At 39.8% G+C, this 20,755-nt stretch overlaps 1 protein-coding gene across 2 annotated transcripts in view; it reads left to right on the top strand.

Moving 5' to 3' along the window:
• Nucleotides 1–20,755, top strand: part of LRP6 (LDL receptor related protein 6) — a 178,183-nt gene that overhangs the window by 143,476 nt on the left and 13,952 nt on the right. For both annotated transcript variants that reach the window (XM_002712655.6, XM_089304601.1), the window contains 4 exons: nucleotides 6,304–6,513; nucleotides 9,159–9,284; nucleotides 15,263–15,499; nucleotides 16,109–16,219. In XM_002712655.6, the coding sequence (XP_002712701.1) occupies nucleotides 6,304–6,513; nucleotides 9,159–9,284; nucleotides 15,263–15,499; nucleotides 16,109–16,219 (684 nt within the window). The remainder of the gene's footprint in view (nucleotides 1–6,303; nucleotides 6,514–9,158; nucleotides 9,285–15,262; nucleotides 15,500–16,108; nucleotides 16,220–20,755) is intronic.

The raw sequence follows: 20,755 nt of genomic DNA, 5'->3' as shown, positions 1-20,755 counted from the left end.
CCACCAGCAGTGTTGAGGGTTTCAGTTCCAGCACATGATATTTTTAGACTTACAGATTCTTTTGTTTTAGATATTTATTTATTTGAAAGAGTTACACATATAGGAGAGGTGGGGGGGGTGGGGGGGAGGGAGAGGGAGGTCAGTCAGTCGGTCTTCCATCTGCTGGTTCACTCCCCAGTTGACCACAACAACCAGAGCTGTGCCGGTCTGAAGCCAGGAGCCAGGAGCTTCCTCAGGGTCTCCCATGTGGGTGCGGGGGCTCAAGAACTTTGCCCATCTTCTCGTGCTTTCTTAGGCCATAGCAGAGCTGGATCAGAAGTGGAACAGCCAGGACTTGAACCAGTGCCCATATGGGATGCCGGCACTAAGTAAAGATTTCAACCATTTGCACCCACACAGACACACAAAGTATAAAGTACTGTTTGAATACTAGTTTTACCACTATTTCTCATAGTACAGCACATTAAGGACCGAGGTCTTACATGGGGAGCAAGTGCACAGTGACTCCTGTTGTTGATTTAACAATTGACACTCTTATTTATGATGCCAGTGATCACCCAAGGCTCTTGTCAGGAGCTGCCAGGGCTATGGAAGCCTCTTGAGTTTGTGAAGTTCACAAACTCCAACCTTATTTAGAAAAGGCCATAATCAAAGTGGAAGTTCTCTCCTTTCTTCAGAGAAAGGTACCTCCTTTGATGGCTCCTTCTTTCACCCGGATATCACAGAGATCTTTCATTTAGATAATTTTTTGCCACAGTGTCTTGGCTTTCCATGCCTGAGAAACACTCATGGGCTTTTTAACCAGATCTGAATGCCTTCAGGGCTGATTCTGAGGCCAGAGTGCTGTTTAGAGCATTTGTCATTCTATGAGTCTGCTATGTATCCTGCTTCCCATGTTGGATTGTTCTCTCCTTTTTAATTCTATCAAAATTTAATTCTATCAATTAGCAGACAATGGTCTTATTTATGTGATCCCTTTGACACTTAATCCTATCTTTATGATCAATTATGAACTTAAACTGGTCACTTCAACTACTAGTAAGATGGCATTCGTACCTGCCAACTTAATGGGATTTGGAATCCCATGGCAAGTTTTTAGCTTTACCCTTAGAGGTAAGTCCGAGGGAGTGTGTGCTGAACTGTACCTCTCCTCCCTCTCTTATTCCCACTCTTATTTTTAACAGGGATCAATTTTCAGTTGGATTTAAATGCCTAAGAATCATTCAGTGTTAATTAAAGAGTTCAGCCAATGGTATTAAGTAGAAAAAAGAAAATACTAAAAAGAATAAAATAGTAAGCTGTTCCTCGACAGGACAAGGGCTGATCAAGTCATTGCTTCTCATAGTGTCAGTTTCACTTCTACAGGTTTCCTTTTAGGTGCTCAGTTAGTTGTCACAGATCAGGGAGAACATGATATTTGTCCCTTTGGGACTGGCATATTTCACTAAGCAGGATATTTTCCAGATTCCTCTATTTTGTTGCAAATGACTGGATTTATTTTTTTTACCTTTGTGTAGAATTTCATAGAGTACATTTCCCGTAATTTCTTTATCCAGTCTTCTGTTGATGGGCATTTATGTTGATTCCATGTCATAGCTATTATGAATTGAGGAGCGATAAACATTGAGGTACAGATAGCTCTTTTATTTGCCAATTTGATTTCCCTTGGGTAAATTTCAAGGAGTGGGATGACTGGGTCCTGTGGTAGGGCTATATTCAGATTTCTGAGGTATCTCCAAACTCTTCCATAGTGGCTTTACCAGTTTGCATTTCCACCAACAGTGGATTAGTGTGCCTTTTTCCTCACATCCTCGCCAGCATCTGTTATTGATTTCTGTATGTAAGCCATTCTAACCAGGGTGAGGTGAAACCTCATTGTGGTTGCTAGTAAGGCTTAACAAAATCTTTTCTTGATCATTCATGTTTCTTCTCTGAATTGCTGTTGGTAACTTGTGTTCAGTTTCCTATGTCCGGCTTCTAGAAAATTTAAAATTTTATTTGAAAGAGGGAGTAATAGAAAAAAAGAAACTTGAGAGAGAGACAAAGCAAGAGCACACCCTAGACCTCCATCTGCTGGTTGGTGCCCCAGGTAGCTGCTAGGGCTGAATTATGCCAAAGCCTGGAGCCAAGAACCCCATCTAGTTCTCCCATATGGGCAGCAGAGACCCAACTACTGGAGCCATCACCTACTGCCTTCCAGAGTGCATATTAGCAGGAAGCTGGAATTGGTAGCAGAGCCAGGACCCAAGCATACAGGTACCCCTCTATAGTATAGGATCTGGGATCCCAAGTGGTGTCAAGTGTTAAACCAAATGCTCAACACTAGAAAATGTTTATGTATTCAGAATGTTAATCCATTGTGAAGTTATAGATGTATTAGAGGAGAATTGGCATGTTTCAGAAATTCACTTTTTTATTCATGACCATGGAGTATACCTTTTTTTTTTTTTAATAAAGATTTATTTTATTTATTTGAAAGACAGTTACAGAGAGAGGTAGAGACAGAGAGAGGTCTTCCGTCTGCTGATTCACTCCCCAGATGGCCACAACGGCCAGAGCTGCGCTAATCCAAAGCCAGGGGCCAGGAGCTTCTTCCAGGTGTCCCACGCTGGTGCAGGTGCCCAAGGACTTGGGCCATCTTTTACTGCTTTCCCAGGCCACAGCAGAGAGCTGGTTCGGAAGAGTAACAGTCGGTACTCAAACTGGCACCTGTATGGGATGCTGGCATTTCAGGCCAGGGTGTTAACCCATTGTGCCACTGCACCAGTCTCCCTTTTTTTAATTTGGAGTACATCCTTATGGTTTTCTCTATAGTGTTCTTTATTTACAGATTAGAGTGGGTTTTTATGGCTGTGATATAAGAACCCCATTGTTCTTTTCCATGTATTCAGTCAGGTCTTTAATTAATCACTGACAGCTTTCATTGTTCATGAGATTGTTACACAAATCTAAATGTATATTTGATTTCTGTTATGTGATTCTGTTCTGTTGCATAGATCTTCAGTTTTCCCACTTTCTCTGGGGGGGGGTTGCATTCCAGTAGATGCTTGGAACCATGGATGGTATTCAATCGTTTGAGACCAGGGATTACATTTGCTGAGATTTTTCTGTAGATTATTAGATTAACAAACTTTCCTTTTTCCAGTTTATTGGAATAAATCAAATTTGTCATGATACATTATTTTTATTGGACTTGATTTGCTGATATTTTGTTTTAGGGTTTTGTATGCTCATGAAAAAGATTACTCTAAATATTTACTTTCTTACACATTTGTTGGAGTTTTGCCATCAGTACATTCACCTCATTAAAAAAAAGTCTTTCTTTGTAAAAGATGTCATTTTGGTGTTTATTTTCTTATATATTCTCACATGATTATATGCTTTTTTATTATTTATTTTTTTATTTTTATATTTATTTTTATTATTTATTTATTATTATATAATCTATTTCATATTTTTAGTCTCTGGTAGAGCCTATTTTGTGCACGTTTATAAACTACCACTTACAGTGGATTGCATTTTTAGCACATGTGTAATTTGTTGAAAAATAGCATATCTTTTCCGTATTGGCTCAGATGTTTTCCTTATGCTCCTTTGCCATCAGGAGTCCTGCGTTAACACTGTTGACTTCCATTTGATACCATCCTTTGATTACCACTCATCAGTCTTTTTAAATTGCCATCTTTTTATTTTAAGTTGAATTTGAGTTTTCTTGAAATATAGGTACATATTATGAAAATCAAATAATTCTACTTACCTAGTAACGAAATCAAGGCTACTGCTCTCCTCTTTCCTGCTCTCAGCTCCAGTTGTATTTTTCTTTCTTTATCAACCATCTGCTTTGCTTTTGTTCTGCTTTCTGGGAAGGCTTCTCAAATTTATCTTCCATTGCTCTTGTTGAATTTATTTTTAAACTTCCAAGTATCATGTTTTTATTTCTCAAGAATTTTTTTGTGTTCCCTGAATCATCTACCACATCGAAGTCATCCTATTCTTTAGGTTTTTTATTTTCTTCTGCTTTTAGCTGCATCTTTTCCTCTAAATACCTTTGTTCTGTGTGTCTTGGGCTTTACATTTAAAGGTAGAGCTTTTCTTTACTAAATATTTGCTGATCCTTGGTTGTCTGCTTAGTTTGAAGCAGTAAAAGTGGTGACACACGTGCGTTGCTGGTGGCATGGTGGGTCCTTCATAGAGATCTAGAGTTCTCATGGAACTCCCAAGTGATGTTTTTGCGAGTTCTTTTCTGGTGGTACTTTTTGTGTTACTTGTTTTTGTGTGTTTTAGTTTTTTTCTGTAGAGAAATTTTCCATTCCCAGAATGAGGATAAAAGCAGGGTGTTTTTAAAGGGTAGGCTTCCCTTATTTATGGCACTATCTCTTTTTCTTCTTGGTATGTAAAGGTCTGGCCAAGCCTTTTTAGAAAATATAGTCCCCATCTTCTGGCAGAGATTAAGGTAGAAGCTCTAGGAGCTGTGTAACTTCTCATACATATTAATTAATTAATTAATTAATTGCCCCTTTTCAATCCCAGCCACGTAGATCCATTCTAAAATACTTGGTGCTTCTAATTCCTGAGCTGATTGATTTAACTGTTGGCTTCACTGGCTGTAGGCATTTATTCTTCCTTGGGCTACTGTGTCATTATCCCTGGTCTGTCTGTTGCTCAGCTTACAAAAATTTGATATCACTATTAGTTTAGACCCTATTTTTTTTTTTTTTAGATTTTATTTGTTTACTTATTTGAAAGTCAAAATTACAGAGAGGGGGAGAAAGAGACAGAGATCGATCTTCCATCTGCTCGTTCACTCCTCAAATGACTGCAGTAGCCATTTCCACTATTCTAGGCTACTTCTGCCTGGACTGAGGCAGAAAGAAACCAGGAGCCAGGAGCTTCTTCCAGGTCTCCCACATGGGTGCAGGGGCCCAAGCATTTGGGCCATCTTCTACTGCTTTTCCAGGTGCATTAATGGGGAACTAGGTTGGAAGTAGAGCAGCAATGCTCATATAGGATTTCAGCACTGCAGAGGATGGCTTAACCCGCTACGCCACAGTGGTAGCCCCAGACCTAAAATTTTTAAAAATACCACTTTAGAGGAGTTTTAGGAGAGAGTGTGATAAACTTGCTCTTAACCTACCATGGATCTGGGTGTTGACCAAGGCAGTGCCTTCCCATCTGGACTGTCTCCCCACTTTTCTCCAGGCATTTACTCTTAGTGTTATGTTTCTTTTTTCCTGGCACTTTTCTTGATATTTCCAACATATGAGCTAATGTCTTTATTCAGTTGAACTCATGATTTAGAAATCAAGAATAATCAAGAATAAATACTCAAGGGCGGCCGGCGCCGCGGCTCACTGGGCTAATCCTCCGCCTTGCGGCGCCTGCACACCGGGTTCTAGTCCCGGTGAGGGCACCGGATTCTTTCCCGGTTGCCCCTCTTCCAGGCCAGCTCTCTGCTGTGGCCCGGGAGTGCAGTGGAGGATGGCCCAAGTGCTTGGGCCCTGCACCCCATGGGAGACCAGGAGAAGCACCTGGCTCCTGCCTTCAGATTAGCGCAATGTGCCGGCTGCAGCGCGCCAGCCGTGGCAGCCATTGAAGGGTGAACCAATGGCAAAAGGAAGACCTTTCTCTCTGTCTCTCTCTCACTATCCACTCTGCCTGTCAAAAAAAATAAAATAAAATAAAAAATACTCAAGGGCTATTATATTACAAAGAAGAGGAAAGGAATGGGTTTCTTTTTTGGAATGACCGCTGTGAATAAAGCAGGGGCTTGGGGTGGGGTGTGGACATAGGTCACAGCCCACTGTAGAAAGAACTTTCTCATTGTACACGCATAATGCAAGTTGCCTGTTCAGATGAAATTGTTCTTCATAGATACGTCGGGTATACTCAGCCAAGTGAGGGACACAAAGAACACAAAACTCTGGCCTCAGCCTCACTACTTCATCCAGAAAAGTGCCATTTTTATCTGTTTTATTGAGTTTTTGATAAAATTGAATTTAAAAATGTATTCTGCTTAAAAACAGAATTTGAAACTACCTCTCAATTCCCTTTTCTCCATTTCTGGGAACTAGAGTACTTTAAACTAGAGTATTACACACTTGCTGCTCTTGATTTCACGTGACTGGTTGATTACTTATTTTCTAGCATGTATTTATCTTCTAGCATGATTTTTAAGTTTTGTGGTGAAGAGCTTTCCTGATTTGCCTTTTCCATTCTTCTAGACTCTCACTGATGTTCTATAAGTGTTTACATTTAGGCTTTGACACATTTGAGTCATTTTGTTGAATGTTTTCCTTTTTCAAGGTGCCAATCGGATAGTATTAGAAGACTCCAATATCTTGCAGCCTGTGGGATTGACGGTGTTTGAAAACTGGCTCTATTGGATTGACAAGCAGCAACAAATGATTGAAAAAATTGACATGACAGGTCGAGAGGGCAGAACCAAAGTCCAGGCTCGAATTGCCCAGCTCAGTGACATTCATGCAGTCAAGGAACTGAATCTTCAGGAGTACCGTAAGTGCTAATGGGGTGATGCTGATTGGAGCACTTGTGTGTTGCGAGAAATTAAGGTGAACTTTCTTGTCTTCTCAACCTCTTTTATGTTCTAGATCTTCATGCACTTGTAGTTGTGCCAGTTTTTGAACTACTCATGCTATGAAAGCCTTATGTCAGACCCAGCTGGGGGCTTTTTCAAATGAATCATCTTCTCATAAACTAGGAATGAGGGAAAGGCATAGTCCTCATTTAAATGAAAATCCCCACATATAACAATAATTGTGTGTCATTCCTTTTGTTTTTATCCTTCACTTCCCTTGAGAATACTGACAATATAGTATTTATTCCTTTTCTCCCCTTATTCTCTTACAGTTAGAACAAAAGTAAAGATTATATTTTATATAGTGATTAATATAGTTATCATGGATTAACCAAATTCCTAAGCAAAAAACAAAACAAACAGAAATTAATGTGTGAGTGTAGAGAAGCCTGTTTAATCAGTAAGTGCCTGCTTTTTCCCCTCTTGGGTGAATTTTTATTTCTCAATTTGGGAAATAGCCATAAATATTTTTTATAATGATGAAAATTTTTGAAAATGACTAATTGTCTTGGTCTAATTTCTCATTAATAAATGTCGCTACTCAAAAATACTATCATAGCCATCACAAGGAGAGGTACAGGAATGCTGATGCTGATGTTAACTGGAGTGCTACAGAGAAGTATCAGAACTCCTTCACTTCTCAGCTCAGTGCTTTCACGTGAAATTGAAGTGTGAGTGGAGAATAAAAGAATGGAGTAACCTCCATTCCTGAACTTAGAAATGAAGTTAGAGACATTTGAGAATTAGGAAGTTAGAAGTATCATTTTCTATTATGACATGTGACTCATGTTAAACATTTCAAAGAAATAAGATAATACATAATACCCAAGACATTTATTCAGTTGTTATATGAATTTTTTTTTGCAGAAAATCCCAGTGGGGATTTTCAGAATTTCAAAGGAAAATATTTTTTACTCTTATTCAACATTGAAATATATTTAGATTCTTGAAAAAACATTTTTTGCAATTTCTAATAATATTAAGGAGAATAAGGTTTTGGTTTATCACGGTGTCATGAAATGAAAAGATTGAGAAACACTGCTTGATAGATTGTATGTCCTAATACAGTGAGTGATGTTTGTCTGTACAGTCTGCTCATTTGTTGTAGCTGATTCCCTGTTTTGTCAACACAGACTGAAGCAGCAGTTTTGTTATTGTACGAAAAGAGGTAATAGTGACTTTATTAGATGTTGGTATTTTGTGATGACAGTGTTCAAGTTGTTTTTAAACACAAACTAAACACAAAATTTAGAGCATTGATTTTCTTTCAATACAACTTGTGAAACAGGCTTCAGAAAGTTGCCTAATAGGTTGTTTATCTAACTTAGCCCAGATATGAGGAAATTGGACATTTTTAGTATCACAAGTTTAACTTTTGAGTAAGATAATAATTTTGTCTGTCTGAATGGTTCACTTCCATGTGATGTTTTGTCTTTCAGTAACTCTTTAATTTTCAGTGGATTCCTCATTTGCATACACTTTTTGGGCCAGCATTGAGATGCAGCATCTCATATCAGGGTGCCAGTTCAAGTCCTGATTACTTTGCTTATGATCCAGCTTCATGCTGGCTCTCTTGGGAAGCCAGTGGTAGATGGCCCAAGTATTTGGGCTTCTGCCACCCATGTGCGAAACTGGGATGCAATTCCTGGCACCCGGCTTTGGCCTGGCCTGGACCTGGCTGTTGTGGCAATTTGGGGAATGAAGCAGTAGATAGAAGATAGCTCTTTTTCCTACTCCCTCCCCCATCATGTCCTTCTACGTTTCTCCCTTGCTCTCTGTCTCCAGGCCTTCAAATAGATAAAATGAATGTTTTTTTGAAAATGGTTAAGATGGCTGGCGCCGCGGCTCAATAGGCTAATCCTCTGCCTGTGGCACCAGCACCCCGGGTTCTAGTCTCAGTCGGGGTGCCAGATTCTGTCCCGATTGCTCCTCTTCCAGTCCAGCTCTCTGCTATGGCCCGGGAGTGCAGTGGAGGATGGCCCAAGTGCCTGGGCCCTGCACCAACTTGGGAGACCAGGAGAAGTACCTGGCTCCTGGCTACGGATCAGCGCAGTACGCCGGCTGCAGCAGCCATTGTGGGGTGAACCAACGGCAAAAGGAAGACCTTTCTCTCTGTCTCTCTCTCACTGTCCATTCTGCCTGTCCCAAAAAATAAAAAAAAGAAAAAATGGTTAAGATGGTAAATTTAATATGATAAAAATATATACTTTTTAAAAGTGAAATGATTTTACCTTTTAGGAAGAGAATTTTTTAAATTAAAATCTTGAGTATTGAAGAGGTCTTGTGTTTCAAATAAAAAAGTATCCAGGTCTTAGCATTCTTCTAGCAGTTTTTCTAGTTTCAGTAATCAGCTTTACTTGTTCACAAAAAACTAGGTGTGAGCTGTACTATTACTTTAAGAATTTTAAAATAGTTCATATAGCTATGTAATGTTTGATGGAATGAGGAATCATATGTATGGGCATAAAGTCCAAGCTGGTTTTACATTTGGTTTTCTTCACAGTTCTTAGATAATTTATTTTGACATGGTGGTTCATTGTTTCTTTTCTTCCTCGCTTTGCAGGACAGCACCCGTGTGCTCAGGATAACGGTGGCTGTTCACATATCTGTCTTGTAAAAGGGGATGGTACTACAAGATGCTCTTGCCCCATACACCTGGTTCTGCTTCAGGATGAGCTATCATGTGGAGGTAAATGTGCTGTAATTTTCTTGTGCAGGCCTAAGGACCAGTGCGCTGTGTGTGTTGTCCAGCCTTGTTCGGTCAGACAGTGGTGTTGCTTATCCTTCTGCTTCAGTTGTTCATTTGTATTCTGTTCATCTGCGCTGACTTGGCTTTTGGGTTATCTTTTTCTCCTTCCCCTTCCTTAACCCATATTCCCCAGCCTCTGGTAGCCACCATTTTACTCTCTGTTTCTATGAGTTAGACTTTTTTACACTCTATATCTAAGTAAGATCATGTGGTATTTGTCTTTCCTGTGCCTGGCTTCCTTCACTTAACATAATGTCCTCCAGGCTCATGGATTTTGTGGCAAATAACAGAATTTCCTTCATTTAAGGATGAGTGGTATTCTGTTTTATATATGTTACCATGTTTTCAGCCTGTAGATGAGTGTATTTCCTAGTAATAGAGTAGCCTCCTTCTCTCACCCCTCAATGGGATAATAAAGTGAATTCTATCCCTTATACCTTCATCCAATAAATTCTAGATTCTGTCAGTTTATTTATCATTGTTGGAGATGTGTACAGTGAAATGAGTATTATTTTGTTCACATCTACTTGTGGTTTTCTGTTATTTTTCTCATTTATCTGGCAAGAAGACATTTTTTAAGTATAGCACTAAGTGTGGTGTTAATTTTGTGGTGAAATTGGTTTAATACTCATAGGTCACAACAGATTGGTGCATTCCTTTGTTAAATCACAGTAGGACAGTGTCAGCCTCCTTAATAGTATTCATACTGTTATGTGGAAAGTCCTCCTTTAGGGCCAATTCTCAGGACCTTCAACTGAAAGAAAAGGACTGTACCATGCTGTTATCTGTAATAGAAATTTTAAAGCAATGTTATTTCCAATGGTAGGAAAATTACTACTAAGTGAAGTAACTGAGCTATTCAATTGGGATCATGATTAAAATGATGTTTTCTATTATATCAGTTCCCTAAATACATACTTCTGTACACAAAGATTGGAAGAGTATGTGCTCAAAATATAAAAATGGTAAATAAGGTAGGATGATAAGTAAAAACATAAACAAAGCACACATTGAATAGCAGCTGTGGACTTTCTGCTTGGATTGCAGAGGATTTGAAGATCTTTGAGATGTAGCAGACAGTGTAATCAGGGAGATCAGACATGTGCCCAATAAAAGTTAAGCTCTGGTACTTGAAATGAGAGAAACAGCAAGTGTTGCACAATAATGTCAGTGTTCTTAATGCCACTGAACTGTGTACTTTGAAATGGTTTGATTGATTGATTTTATGTTACATAAGTTTTACTACAATAAAAAAATTTAATTGTTTCCATAGCAAGGTAAGACAAATCCTAGAAAAATTTCCCTTTATATTAGCAATAACATAGCTAAAGTTAAATCAAGGGTCTCATTTTTCCCATTAGAAAATACCATATAAAATACCTTTAATTTTTTGCCTGTACATTTAGTGATTGTTTTTTAATGGATGAAAGGGAGAGTCAGAGTTTTGACAAATAAATACAAATGTGTTACCAGCACCCAAATCAAGATGTGAAATGTACTCTTAAGAAAAGTACCCACCGTCTTTCCAGTCAGTTGCCCCTGTTTGAAAACTAAGCACTGTTCTGGTTTTTAGCTCTGTAGTTTTGCTTGTTCTTGAACTTCATATAAATTGAATTAGTCATATGTGTACTCTCTTTATGTCTGGGTTCTTTTCCTTAATATTTTCAAATTGATTCTTAATAGTTTATTCAGTAGCTTTCCTTTTAACTGCTTAGTAGTTCATTATACAGTATCACAGTATATTACTCTCCTGTACAGGACATTTTGTTTTCAATTTTTTTGTTATTAGAAATAAAATGCAACAAACATTTGTTTGCAGATCTTTTTACTGATCTTACAGTAAAGACAGATGAAATGCAAAATCTAAATTCCGCTGTCTGACCTTTGGGGCCTGATTTCATTTGAGCCTGTCTTACCAACCCATCTAATTTTATATTTCTTCACAGCCTGCTCACTTTATTTTTGTTTGGCTGTTTAGAGTTTGTTGATCACTTCTGTTCTGTTTGGCTTCTGTGGCTTTACTTGTATTTCAAGTACGTGTTTCTCTATTTTTTTATAAACATTTTTAAATTTAAAAAAATTTTTAAAGATTCCTTTATTTACTTGAGAGGCATAGTTACAGACAGAGAGAGGGAGAGACAGAGAGAGAGGTCTTCCATCCACTGGTTCACTCTCCAAATGGCTGCAATAGCTATAGCAGGGCTGATCCGAAGCTAGGAACTTCTTCCGGGTCTCCCACATGGGTGCAGTCCTTGGGCCATCTTCTACTGCTTTCCCTGGCCGTAGCAGAGAGCTGGATCAGAAGTGGAGCAACTGGGACTAGAAACAGTGTGCATACGGGATGCCAGCACTGCAGGTGGCAGCTTTACTCGCTAAGCCACTGCGCTGGCCCCTTCTTGCATACCCGTCCTAGAGCTGTAAAGCCTTCCCTGGCCATCACAGCTCTCCCCTGTCTCTGAATTGCAGCGCTTGCTGCCTTAGTGTGCATGCTGTGCACCTCAAAGTAGTGTTGTCACTTGCTTTGATTATTAGTCTCCTTCTATCTGCAACCAAATTTTTAAACTTAGGAGGGACAGGGGTCCTATTTTATCTGTGTTAATTTTCCATGTAATCTTGATTGTACTGAATACAAAATAGCCTTACTGAAAGTTATACCTCAAATTTCCCATGTAAATAGTTTACCTGTAGCCTGTAGTAGTCCCTGTTTTAAAGATAAATGATACTGTGAGCCATGACCATGTAATAGAGTTGTTGTATTTCCTAGAGGATTTACTAATAGACATGGTTTTTTAAAGTAGTCAGCCTATTATTTAATAGTAAAGGCAGTGGGCTAAAAGTAAGAAGATTGCCCTTTCTGTTTTGTTTCTTTCTTTTTAAAAAATACTTGTTTCTTAGAGAAAGAGATAGAGCTCCTATCTGCTGGTTAACTCCCCATATGGCTACAATAGCCAGAACCAGCCCTACTGGGCTGAAGCTGGGAACCAGGAACCCAATCCAGGTCTCCCACTTGGGTAGCAGGGACTCAACACTTGAGCCATCATCTGCTACCTCCCAGGGTGTGCATTGGTAGGAAGTTGGTCTTGAACCCCAGGAACTCCATCATGAGCTATGACCATCCTAACCCATCATTGTTATTGCTAGGCCCAATGCCTGCCTGACCCGTTTCCTATTTTTTTGTGTTATTCCTTATTTATAGGAACCTCTGTGACCGTGGGCAGCCACTTAGCCTCTCTGACTCTTAGTTTTTTCATTTGCATGGCAAGGAAATTGAATTTGAATGGCAGTTCTCACACTATTTTTACATTTTAAAATATCATTGAAGGGGTGAGCCTCATGGCACAACTGGAAAAGGCACCACTTAAGATGTCTGCATGCTATGTCAGAGTGTCCCTCTGCTTCTGATCCAACTTCCTGTTAGCATACCCCCGAAGCAGCAGGTGATGGCTCAAGTACTTGGATTTCTGCCATCTATGTGGGAGATCCAGACATACAGTCTTTGGCTCCTGATTGTGGCCTGGACTGATTGTGGGCATTTGGGGAGTGAACCAGTCAGTGGATCAAGGATAACTCTCCCCATCTCTCCTTCCCTCTGTCACTCTACCTCTCTACCTTTCAAGTAAGTAACCACTCTCCCTCCACCAAAAAACAAAAACAAAAAATCTTAGTTTTTGTGTGCATATTTACTGTACTTGAAATTTAAATCTAAGAACTTAATAAAATTATTTAAAGCAGTAATAAACCATTACATGTTTTCATAAATATGTTAAGAAAATTTTATTTTCTAAAGCATTATTTTAATGAGAATAGTGGCAATGTTTTTACGTTTTTATAAATCTCTTTCATGTTGTAAATTCTCATGTGTGCTTCTGCATCCAGACTATTGTGATTTTGATTGAAATATATGAAGAAAATTGGGTCCCGTACAGATATGTAGCTGGAAAATACAAGACTATAATAATAGTCTTTTCAAATACTTATGGATATTCATCTTGGCTTCTGTACCAAATTTTGGGTTTTTTTGACAGGCAGAGTTAGACAGTGAGAGAGACAGAGAGAAAGGTCTTCCTTTTCCGTTTACCCAAATGGCCACTATGGCCGGAGCTATGCTGATCCGAAGCCAGGAGCCAGGTGCTTCCTCTTGGTCTCCCATGCGAGTGCAGGGCCCAAGCACTTGGGCCATTCTCCATTGCCCTCCCGGGCCACAGCAGAGAGCTGGACTGGAAGAGGAGCAACCGGGACAGAATCCGGCACTAGAACTGGGGTGCTGGCGCCGCAGGCGGAGGATTAGCCTAGTGAACTGCAGCGCCGGCCATGTACCAGATTTTTTAAAAAATCTATTTGAGAAGCAGAGTTACAGAGAGGGGGAGAGAGAGGTCTTCCATCCACTGGTTCACTCCCTAGATGGCTACCACTGCTGGAGCTGAGCCGATTCAAAGACAAGAGCTTCTTCTGGGTCCCCCATGTGGGTGCTGGGACCCAAGCACTTGGGCCATCTTCCACTACTTTCCCAGGCCATTATCAGGGAGCTGGATTGGAAGTGGAGCAGCCGGGACTCAGAACCAGCGCCTATCTGGGATGCTGGCACTGCGGGTGGAGGCTTAAACCAGCTATGCCCTGGCGCCAGCCCCTCTATACCAAATCTTGACAAGTTATAGTTTGTTGTAGATTTACTTGCAGTATATATTTTGTAACCAAAGCAGTTAACTTTTCATAGTCTCTTACCTTAAAATGTACCAGACTATTTTGTATTGTGAATAGATCTTTTACACAGGCATGATTTTGTAATCGTACATAATATTTGTCATTTGGACATAGTAAAATTGTGTTTAGAAATTTGCACATCTTCAGATTTTGATCCCTTTCATTGTATAATATCCGAAAAAGTCACATTTGTTAACATTACCATCAGTCTCATCAGAAGAATCACTAAAGTACTTAGGAAGCTGTTGGGCTTACAAAAGTGAACACAAGTTTTCAAAATTTCTAATTCTAGTTGAAAGCCTTGGTGTTATAATTTTCCATAAATACTTTCTGTTGTTTTTCTTGAAGTAACAAGCTCACTTAGTTCATTTTTTACAAATTCCTGCCAAATACCCAATAGTGAATACTGGTTGTTCTGGTAAAAATAGTACTTTATAAGTACTGTAGTTTTAATCTGTTAGTTGTTCTTTCTGGTAAAAATGATACTCTGTTTGAGTTAAGTTTATAATTCACGCAAATGCTTTCCCTTTAGAAGCCGTCATGCTTAGGTTTCAGCCTAACTTTATGTATGCTTCCCATTCTGTCAAACAATATTGAAGGGGAATGTGCTCAGGAGTTGGTTTTAATATAAGTAATTTTTTTAAATTCCTCAAGAACTTCTTAAGTGAAACTGGCCTTTTCATTTGTTTGTTTAAACTGTGCCTGTGTGGCTATCTGGAGTATACTGTGTATACAGTGAGACTGTTCTTGAGCCTGCTAAGGCGCAGTTTTAACCACCATTCTTTTTGTAACATCAGTGAAAGTGTAGTGAAAAGGACAAATGATATCTTATTATTATGAAAATAGTTTTGACCTACAGGATCCACTGAAGGATATCAGAGATCCCCAGGGGTTTGTGGGCCATCTTTTAAGAACCTCATGAGTTCTAGGCTTACTTTAAAATATATGCAGATTGGCAGTTACAGTGATTATTCCTAGGTTATGTGTGAGAGTGTAATGAATTTTAAATATCATAATCCTACTTGATTTATGTTTATTCTGTATATGTGAGCTATATGAAAAAACATTTGCCTTATAATTTTACATGTTAGTAATCTAAATGAAGTAGTGTCATTGTAGTATTTTGTATATAATGATTACTAAATGAGATAACTTGGGATGTGTTTGTACCTCTGTGTGACCATTGCTGTGCTTCTGTCTCCTCTGTTCATCTGAAGAGCCCCCAACATGTTCTCCTCAGCAGTTCACTTGTTTCACCGGGGAAATCGACTGTATCCCTGTGGCTTGGCGTTGTGATGGATTCACCGAATGTGAAGACCACAGTGACGAGCTCAACTGTCCTGTGTGCTCGGAGTCCCAGTTCCAGTGTGCCAGCGGGCAGTGCATTGACGGTGCCCTCCGATGCAATGGAGATGCCAACTGCCAGGATAAGTCCGATGAGAAGAACTGTGAAGGTATCCAAGATTCCTCAGTGCCTGGTCATGTAGTCCCTTTTCCATTAAAGTTACTTAAAATTTGGCTGAGCAGTAATTCGGGGTAATTTTTCAAGCACAATTGACCATTTCATGTCTGAACATAGTCCCATGTTGCAAATTGTTTTAATTTACTTCATGTGCGTAGAGGTTTTTCAGATTAATAAGCTTTGAAAATTTGAGAAATGAGACCAAAAGATGATGTTTTAGTGTATAAAAATAGTCCCTGTTTTCAGTGAATTCTACATTGATTGATTTACTACAGTCTGAAATATTTCATATTCTCCTCTTTGCCTCATTAACCTTCAACAAGGGCAAAACAGACCAACATGTTCTCTAGAGTTATTTAGGGCAATCGGAAATTTATTACTGAAAGAGGAAATACAGTGTAAAGAAAAAGTACATTGTAAAGAAATTTCCTGCTGGAGTCCTGTCCCCACTCATTCTTTCTCTCTGCCAGTAGAAATTCCCAGAGAATAATATTTAAGTTACATGTAAAAGTCTTACTTTTCACTTGTACTAAGTGCCTTTAGATTCAGTTTGGTCTTGATATGATGGTAAAAATAAAATCCACTTGCATTTTTTTTCTAGTGCTTTGTTTAATTGATCAGTTCCGCTGTGCCAATGGTCAGTGCATTGGAAAACACAAGAAATGTGACCATAATGTGGACTGCAGTGACAAATCAGATGAGCTGGATTGTTGTAAGTCAGACCAAAACCTTGAAAATTTGTCTTAAGAGAGAGTTTTGTTAAATATCATTTCTTTTTATGTGTAAGCTTTACTTAGAATTTCCTTATGAAGTAACAAGACTATTAAGCTGGTTATCTGTGCCAGGGTTTTTTTCTTCGCTTTTAATAATTTCTTAAAGATAACAGTTTTCTTACACACAAAATTTTTTGCAGAAACATTTAGTAAAGCACCAAAAAAGAATAAACATTTTTGGGGGGTCACAACTAAAGCTAACGAAATTCTCGAATAGTATAGATATATGGATATCAGTTATTGGTCTAAACTTCATTTCTGAACGTTAGTGTTTTATCTGTGTCACATTTTCTCATTGAAATGCTTGCATCAGTTTCTTGATGGCTGGAAGACTTTAAAAACTTTCTTAAAATGTGACCTGAGTGTCCCAAGGCCAGCAAATGTCCCTAGACTTAGGACCCTTGGCTGAACAAGCTTCATATCTATTGACAGTGCTTCAACCTATAATGTAGCCCCAATCTGATAGAATGAGTTCTGAGTGGGAGTCAGCTTGAGCAGGTCTACCCTGGCAAAACTGGCTTATTGGAATGTAGATAATTCTCATTTTAAAACTCTTTTACCTGTAATGACTTTAAGCTCGTATTTTTAAAAAATGTTATTTATTTGAAAGGCAGACAAACAGAGATTCCCCATCTGCCGATTAACTTCCAAAATGAATCTAACAGCCAGGGCTAGGCCAGGCCAAAGCCAGGGAGCTGGGAATTCAAATTGGGTCTCCCACACAGTGGCAAGGACCCAAGTGTTCGAGCCATCATCCGTTGCCTACCAGAGCACACATGAACAGGAAACTGCATGAGATTCAGAGGAGCTGGTATTCAAATCAGATGCTTCGATGTGTCTGATTGGTAGGCATCCCAAGCAGCATTCTAACTGCCAAACACCTACGCCAAACAGGTTTTTTTTTTTTACAAAGTTCAGTTGAGATACTCAGACTTTGGGGATTTATATATCTATTCAACAAGTATTTCCTGCCTGTGCTGAACACTCTGCTGTGTGCTAAGGACACCTGCTATATGCTCTGAGTTTCTCAAAATCCTCTGTGGTTGAGATAGTAGGGGAGCAGGCAGAGCTGGATTTGAATCCTAGCTCCTCCTCTCACCAACAGATTGTTCTTGTTAAACCTTAGTTTCTTTATAATGAAGATAATGATATTTAGCCTGCTGTTTGGGAGAAAATTAAATGATTTAATGCTTATACTATTTAGCCTGTCTAGTGTGTAGCCTGGCTTTTGGTAGGTATTATTGATAATGGAATGTGATAAGTAATACCAGAAGTGCTATATAATAGGAATCTATACAAGTAGTAGTATAAAGAAGAGCATAGTCAACTTTTTAGGAATGAAAATGGCTTTAAGAATCAAGGAAGGCTTCTTATAAAAATGGTACTTAAGAATGAGTGCTGATCAGTGAGTGGTGTTCATTATTCAGCTAGGTAGAGAAACTGCATCCCAGACAGAGGAAATCTGTGTTCAGAAGCAGAAAGAAGTGAAATAAGCACCTTTGGGAAACTACTATGCTTAAAAGAGACTGCCAAAATATAGGCTATGTCTTTTTGTTGTTGTTGTTGTTGTTGTTGTTGTTGTTGTTGTTGTTGTTAAGAGATTTTATTTATTTATTTATTTGAGAGGCAGAGCTACAGACAGAGAGATGAAGAGACAGAAAAAGGTCTTCCATCTACCGGCTCACTCCCTAGATGGCCAGAGCTGGGCCGATCCGAAGCCAAGAGCCAGGAGCTTCTTCCAGGTCTCTCTTGCAAGTGCAGAGGCCCAAGCACTTGGGCCATCCAGGCTGTAGCAGAGAGCTGGATCAGAAGAGGAGCAGCCGGGGCAGGAACCAGTGCACATATGGGATGCCTGCGCTACAGGCGGAGGCTTAGCCCACTGTGAAACAGTGCAGTTCCTAGGCTGTCTTAAGGGATGTCAGCAAGAGATAACATAGATAAATGGAAGGTCATGGAGGACTTTGTTATTCTTCTAAAGAACATAGGCACTGTTCCATTATGAGGGTACAGTCACTGAAACTGTTCAGAAAAGGACTAGGAAGGCCACATATCAAAGAGCAGATGAGCTGGTGATGTTAAGATTATGGGAAGGGAGATCTGCTCAGAGTGGTTCCTTTCAACCTTTTGACCACACCAAGAGGAATACAAAGAGGTGGCTGCATGCATAAAGAAACAGAGTGGTGCACAACAGTGTTTACCCCTGTTACATAGAGTGCATTCTCATGTTTTCGTTTTTTTTTTTTTTTTTTTTTTTTTACAGGCAGAGTTAGAGAAAGAGAGACAGAGAGAAAGGTCTTTCTTTTTCCGTTGGTTCACCCCCCAGGTGGCCACTACGGCCAGCGCTCCGTGCCAATCCAAAGCCAGGAGCCAAGTGCTTCCTCCCAGTCTCCCATGGGGTGCAGGGCCCAAGCACTTGGGCCATTCTCCACTGCCTTCCCGGGCCACAGCAGAGGGCTGGACTGGAAGAGGAGCAACTGGGACAGAATCCGGAGTGCCTGTGCTGCAGGCGGAGGATTAGCCCAGTGAGCCACGATGCTGGCCTCGGTTTCATTTTTGTTAAATGTGGTTGCAACTCATGAAATTGTTTTCACCATCTACTAATGCCTTGCATCCTATAATTTAAAAAATGCTCAGGAGACCATTGTAGTTCATAGAGAAAATGATGAAGCTCTAAGGGGGAAAAGCAGTAGTAGAGAAAGGAGGGAAGAGAGTTCACAGTTATTTCAGAAATAGAATAGAAAGGATTTGGTAGCCACTTGGACGCAGTTGATAACTTTAAGTTAACCCACAGATATGTCATTGAGTGACTGGAATAATTAACTAGGAAAGGTAGCCCAGACTGAAAACTGCAGTTCCACAGCATATCCTGACTACAGGTGTAATGTTTGGTTGGTGCAGTTTATTTGTTTTAATTAAATACCACTAGGCAGGCATGCTCTTCACAGTTTGCCACTGGCCCCATTTCTACCTGCCCTATATTGGATTCCTTTATTTATTTATGATCTGCTTTACCCCTGGAATCCAGAAGAAATGACAAATGGTGGCGATGATGAGCTCCGTTTGAGATATTACAGATGCCTATGGGATATTCCATTGAAGCTGTTCAGGAAATTGCTGATTATGTGTCAGTAGCTCAGGAGAGAGGTTTGACGCTCTTAAGTTTATTGATGGTTAAGTAGTCTGTGTGAGTAGATGAAATCTCCCAGGAGACCAGTTAGAGAAAGAAAACAAAGGTAGTAGGTAGAACTCGGGGAAGCACCTGACCTTCGAAGGCAGGCAGAAGAAAAGAATAAGAAATAGTAAAACTAAATAGTGTTTTAGAACAATAATGATTAGACTTTTTTGAGAAGAAAACAGGAGCTAGCAGTCAATGAGATATGTGGTCATTTTTAAAAGTTTATTTATTGTATTTATTTGAAAGAGTCATAGAGGAGAGAGAGCAGAGACTTTTGCATCTGCTAGTTCATTCCCCAGATGCTTAAAACAGCCATAGCTGGGCCAGGCTGAAGCCAGGAGTGCAGAACTCAATCCAGGTCCCTCATATGAGTGGCAGAAACCCAAGTACTTCAGCCATCAGCTGCTGCCTCCCAGGGTCCCTGTTACTAGGAAGCTGGATTGGAAGCATAGGTGGGACTCAAACCTAGTTACTCCCGTCTGGCACGCAGGTGTCCCAAGCAGTGCTTTAACCCACTGTGCCACAATGCCTGCTCCAATGCGGAGTTATATTGAGTACAGCAAATAGAACTTTGGCCTAGAAACTAGAGCAGTTTCAGTGCAGTCACGAGCAGAGAGTTAAGATGTAACCCAGAGAAATAGAAATTGGGAGTTGTGAATATCAGCTTGTCTTTTTTGAAACTTTACATCAGAATTGAGTGCCAAGGAGGCAAGCATTAGACGGCAATTAGGCTGCCACTTGGAACACCCACAATCCCGTATCAGAGTGCCTGCTTTGAGTCCTGACTCCTCTACTTCCAGTCCAGCTTCTTGCTGGCACATACCCTGAGAGGTGGCAGATAATGGTTGAAGTGCTTGGGTCCCTGTCACCCACGTGGGAGACGTAGAGAGGAGTTATGGGCTCCTTTGGCCTGGCCTAGGCATTTGGAGACTGAACCAGTAGATAGAAGATCTTTCTGTCTCTCCACCTTTCAAATAAAATGAAAACAAATAAAAGAGTGCCACAGCACTAGAAAGAAATAAAAAGATGAGATGGCAGCTCATAAGGATTGAAGGAGGATCTATGCCTTCAGTTGCATGGACCAGGTCTGCAACTGGTACCCTCTACCTGTTACAAGTGCTGATCTCTTTCACATGCTCTGAGGCAGAGCATGTGTTTGGCTGTGTGAATAGTAGGTTTGAGGTAAGGCGAAGCACAATAAAGTTTTTTTTAAAGGATATGCAATTGTGAGATAAAATGTAACTGTTCAGAATGGAAGAATTTTCCTTTTGAATTGGAGAGTTGGTGCTTCATGCTTATA

Source organism: Oryctolagus cuniculus, chromosome 9, assembly GCF_051225735.1.
Source record: "Oryctolagus cuniculus isolate XC-2025 breed Fujian yellow rabbit chromosome 9, ASM5122573v1, whole genome shotgun sequence".
In the NCBI taxonomy this organism is placed as follows: domain Eukaryota; kingdom Metazoa; phylum Chordata; class Mammalia; order Lagomorpha; family Leporidae; genus Oryctolagus; species Oryctolagus cuniculus.
This window is presented reverse-complemented; position numbering and strand designations above follow the sequence as displayed.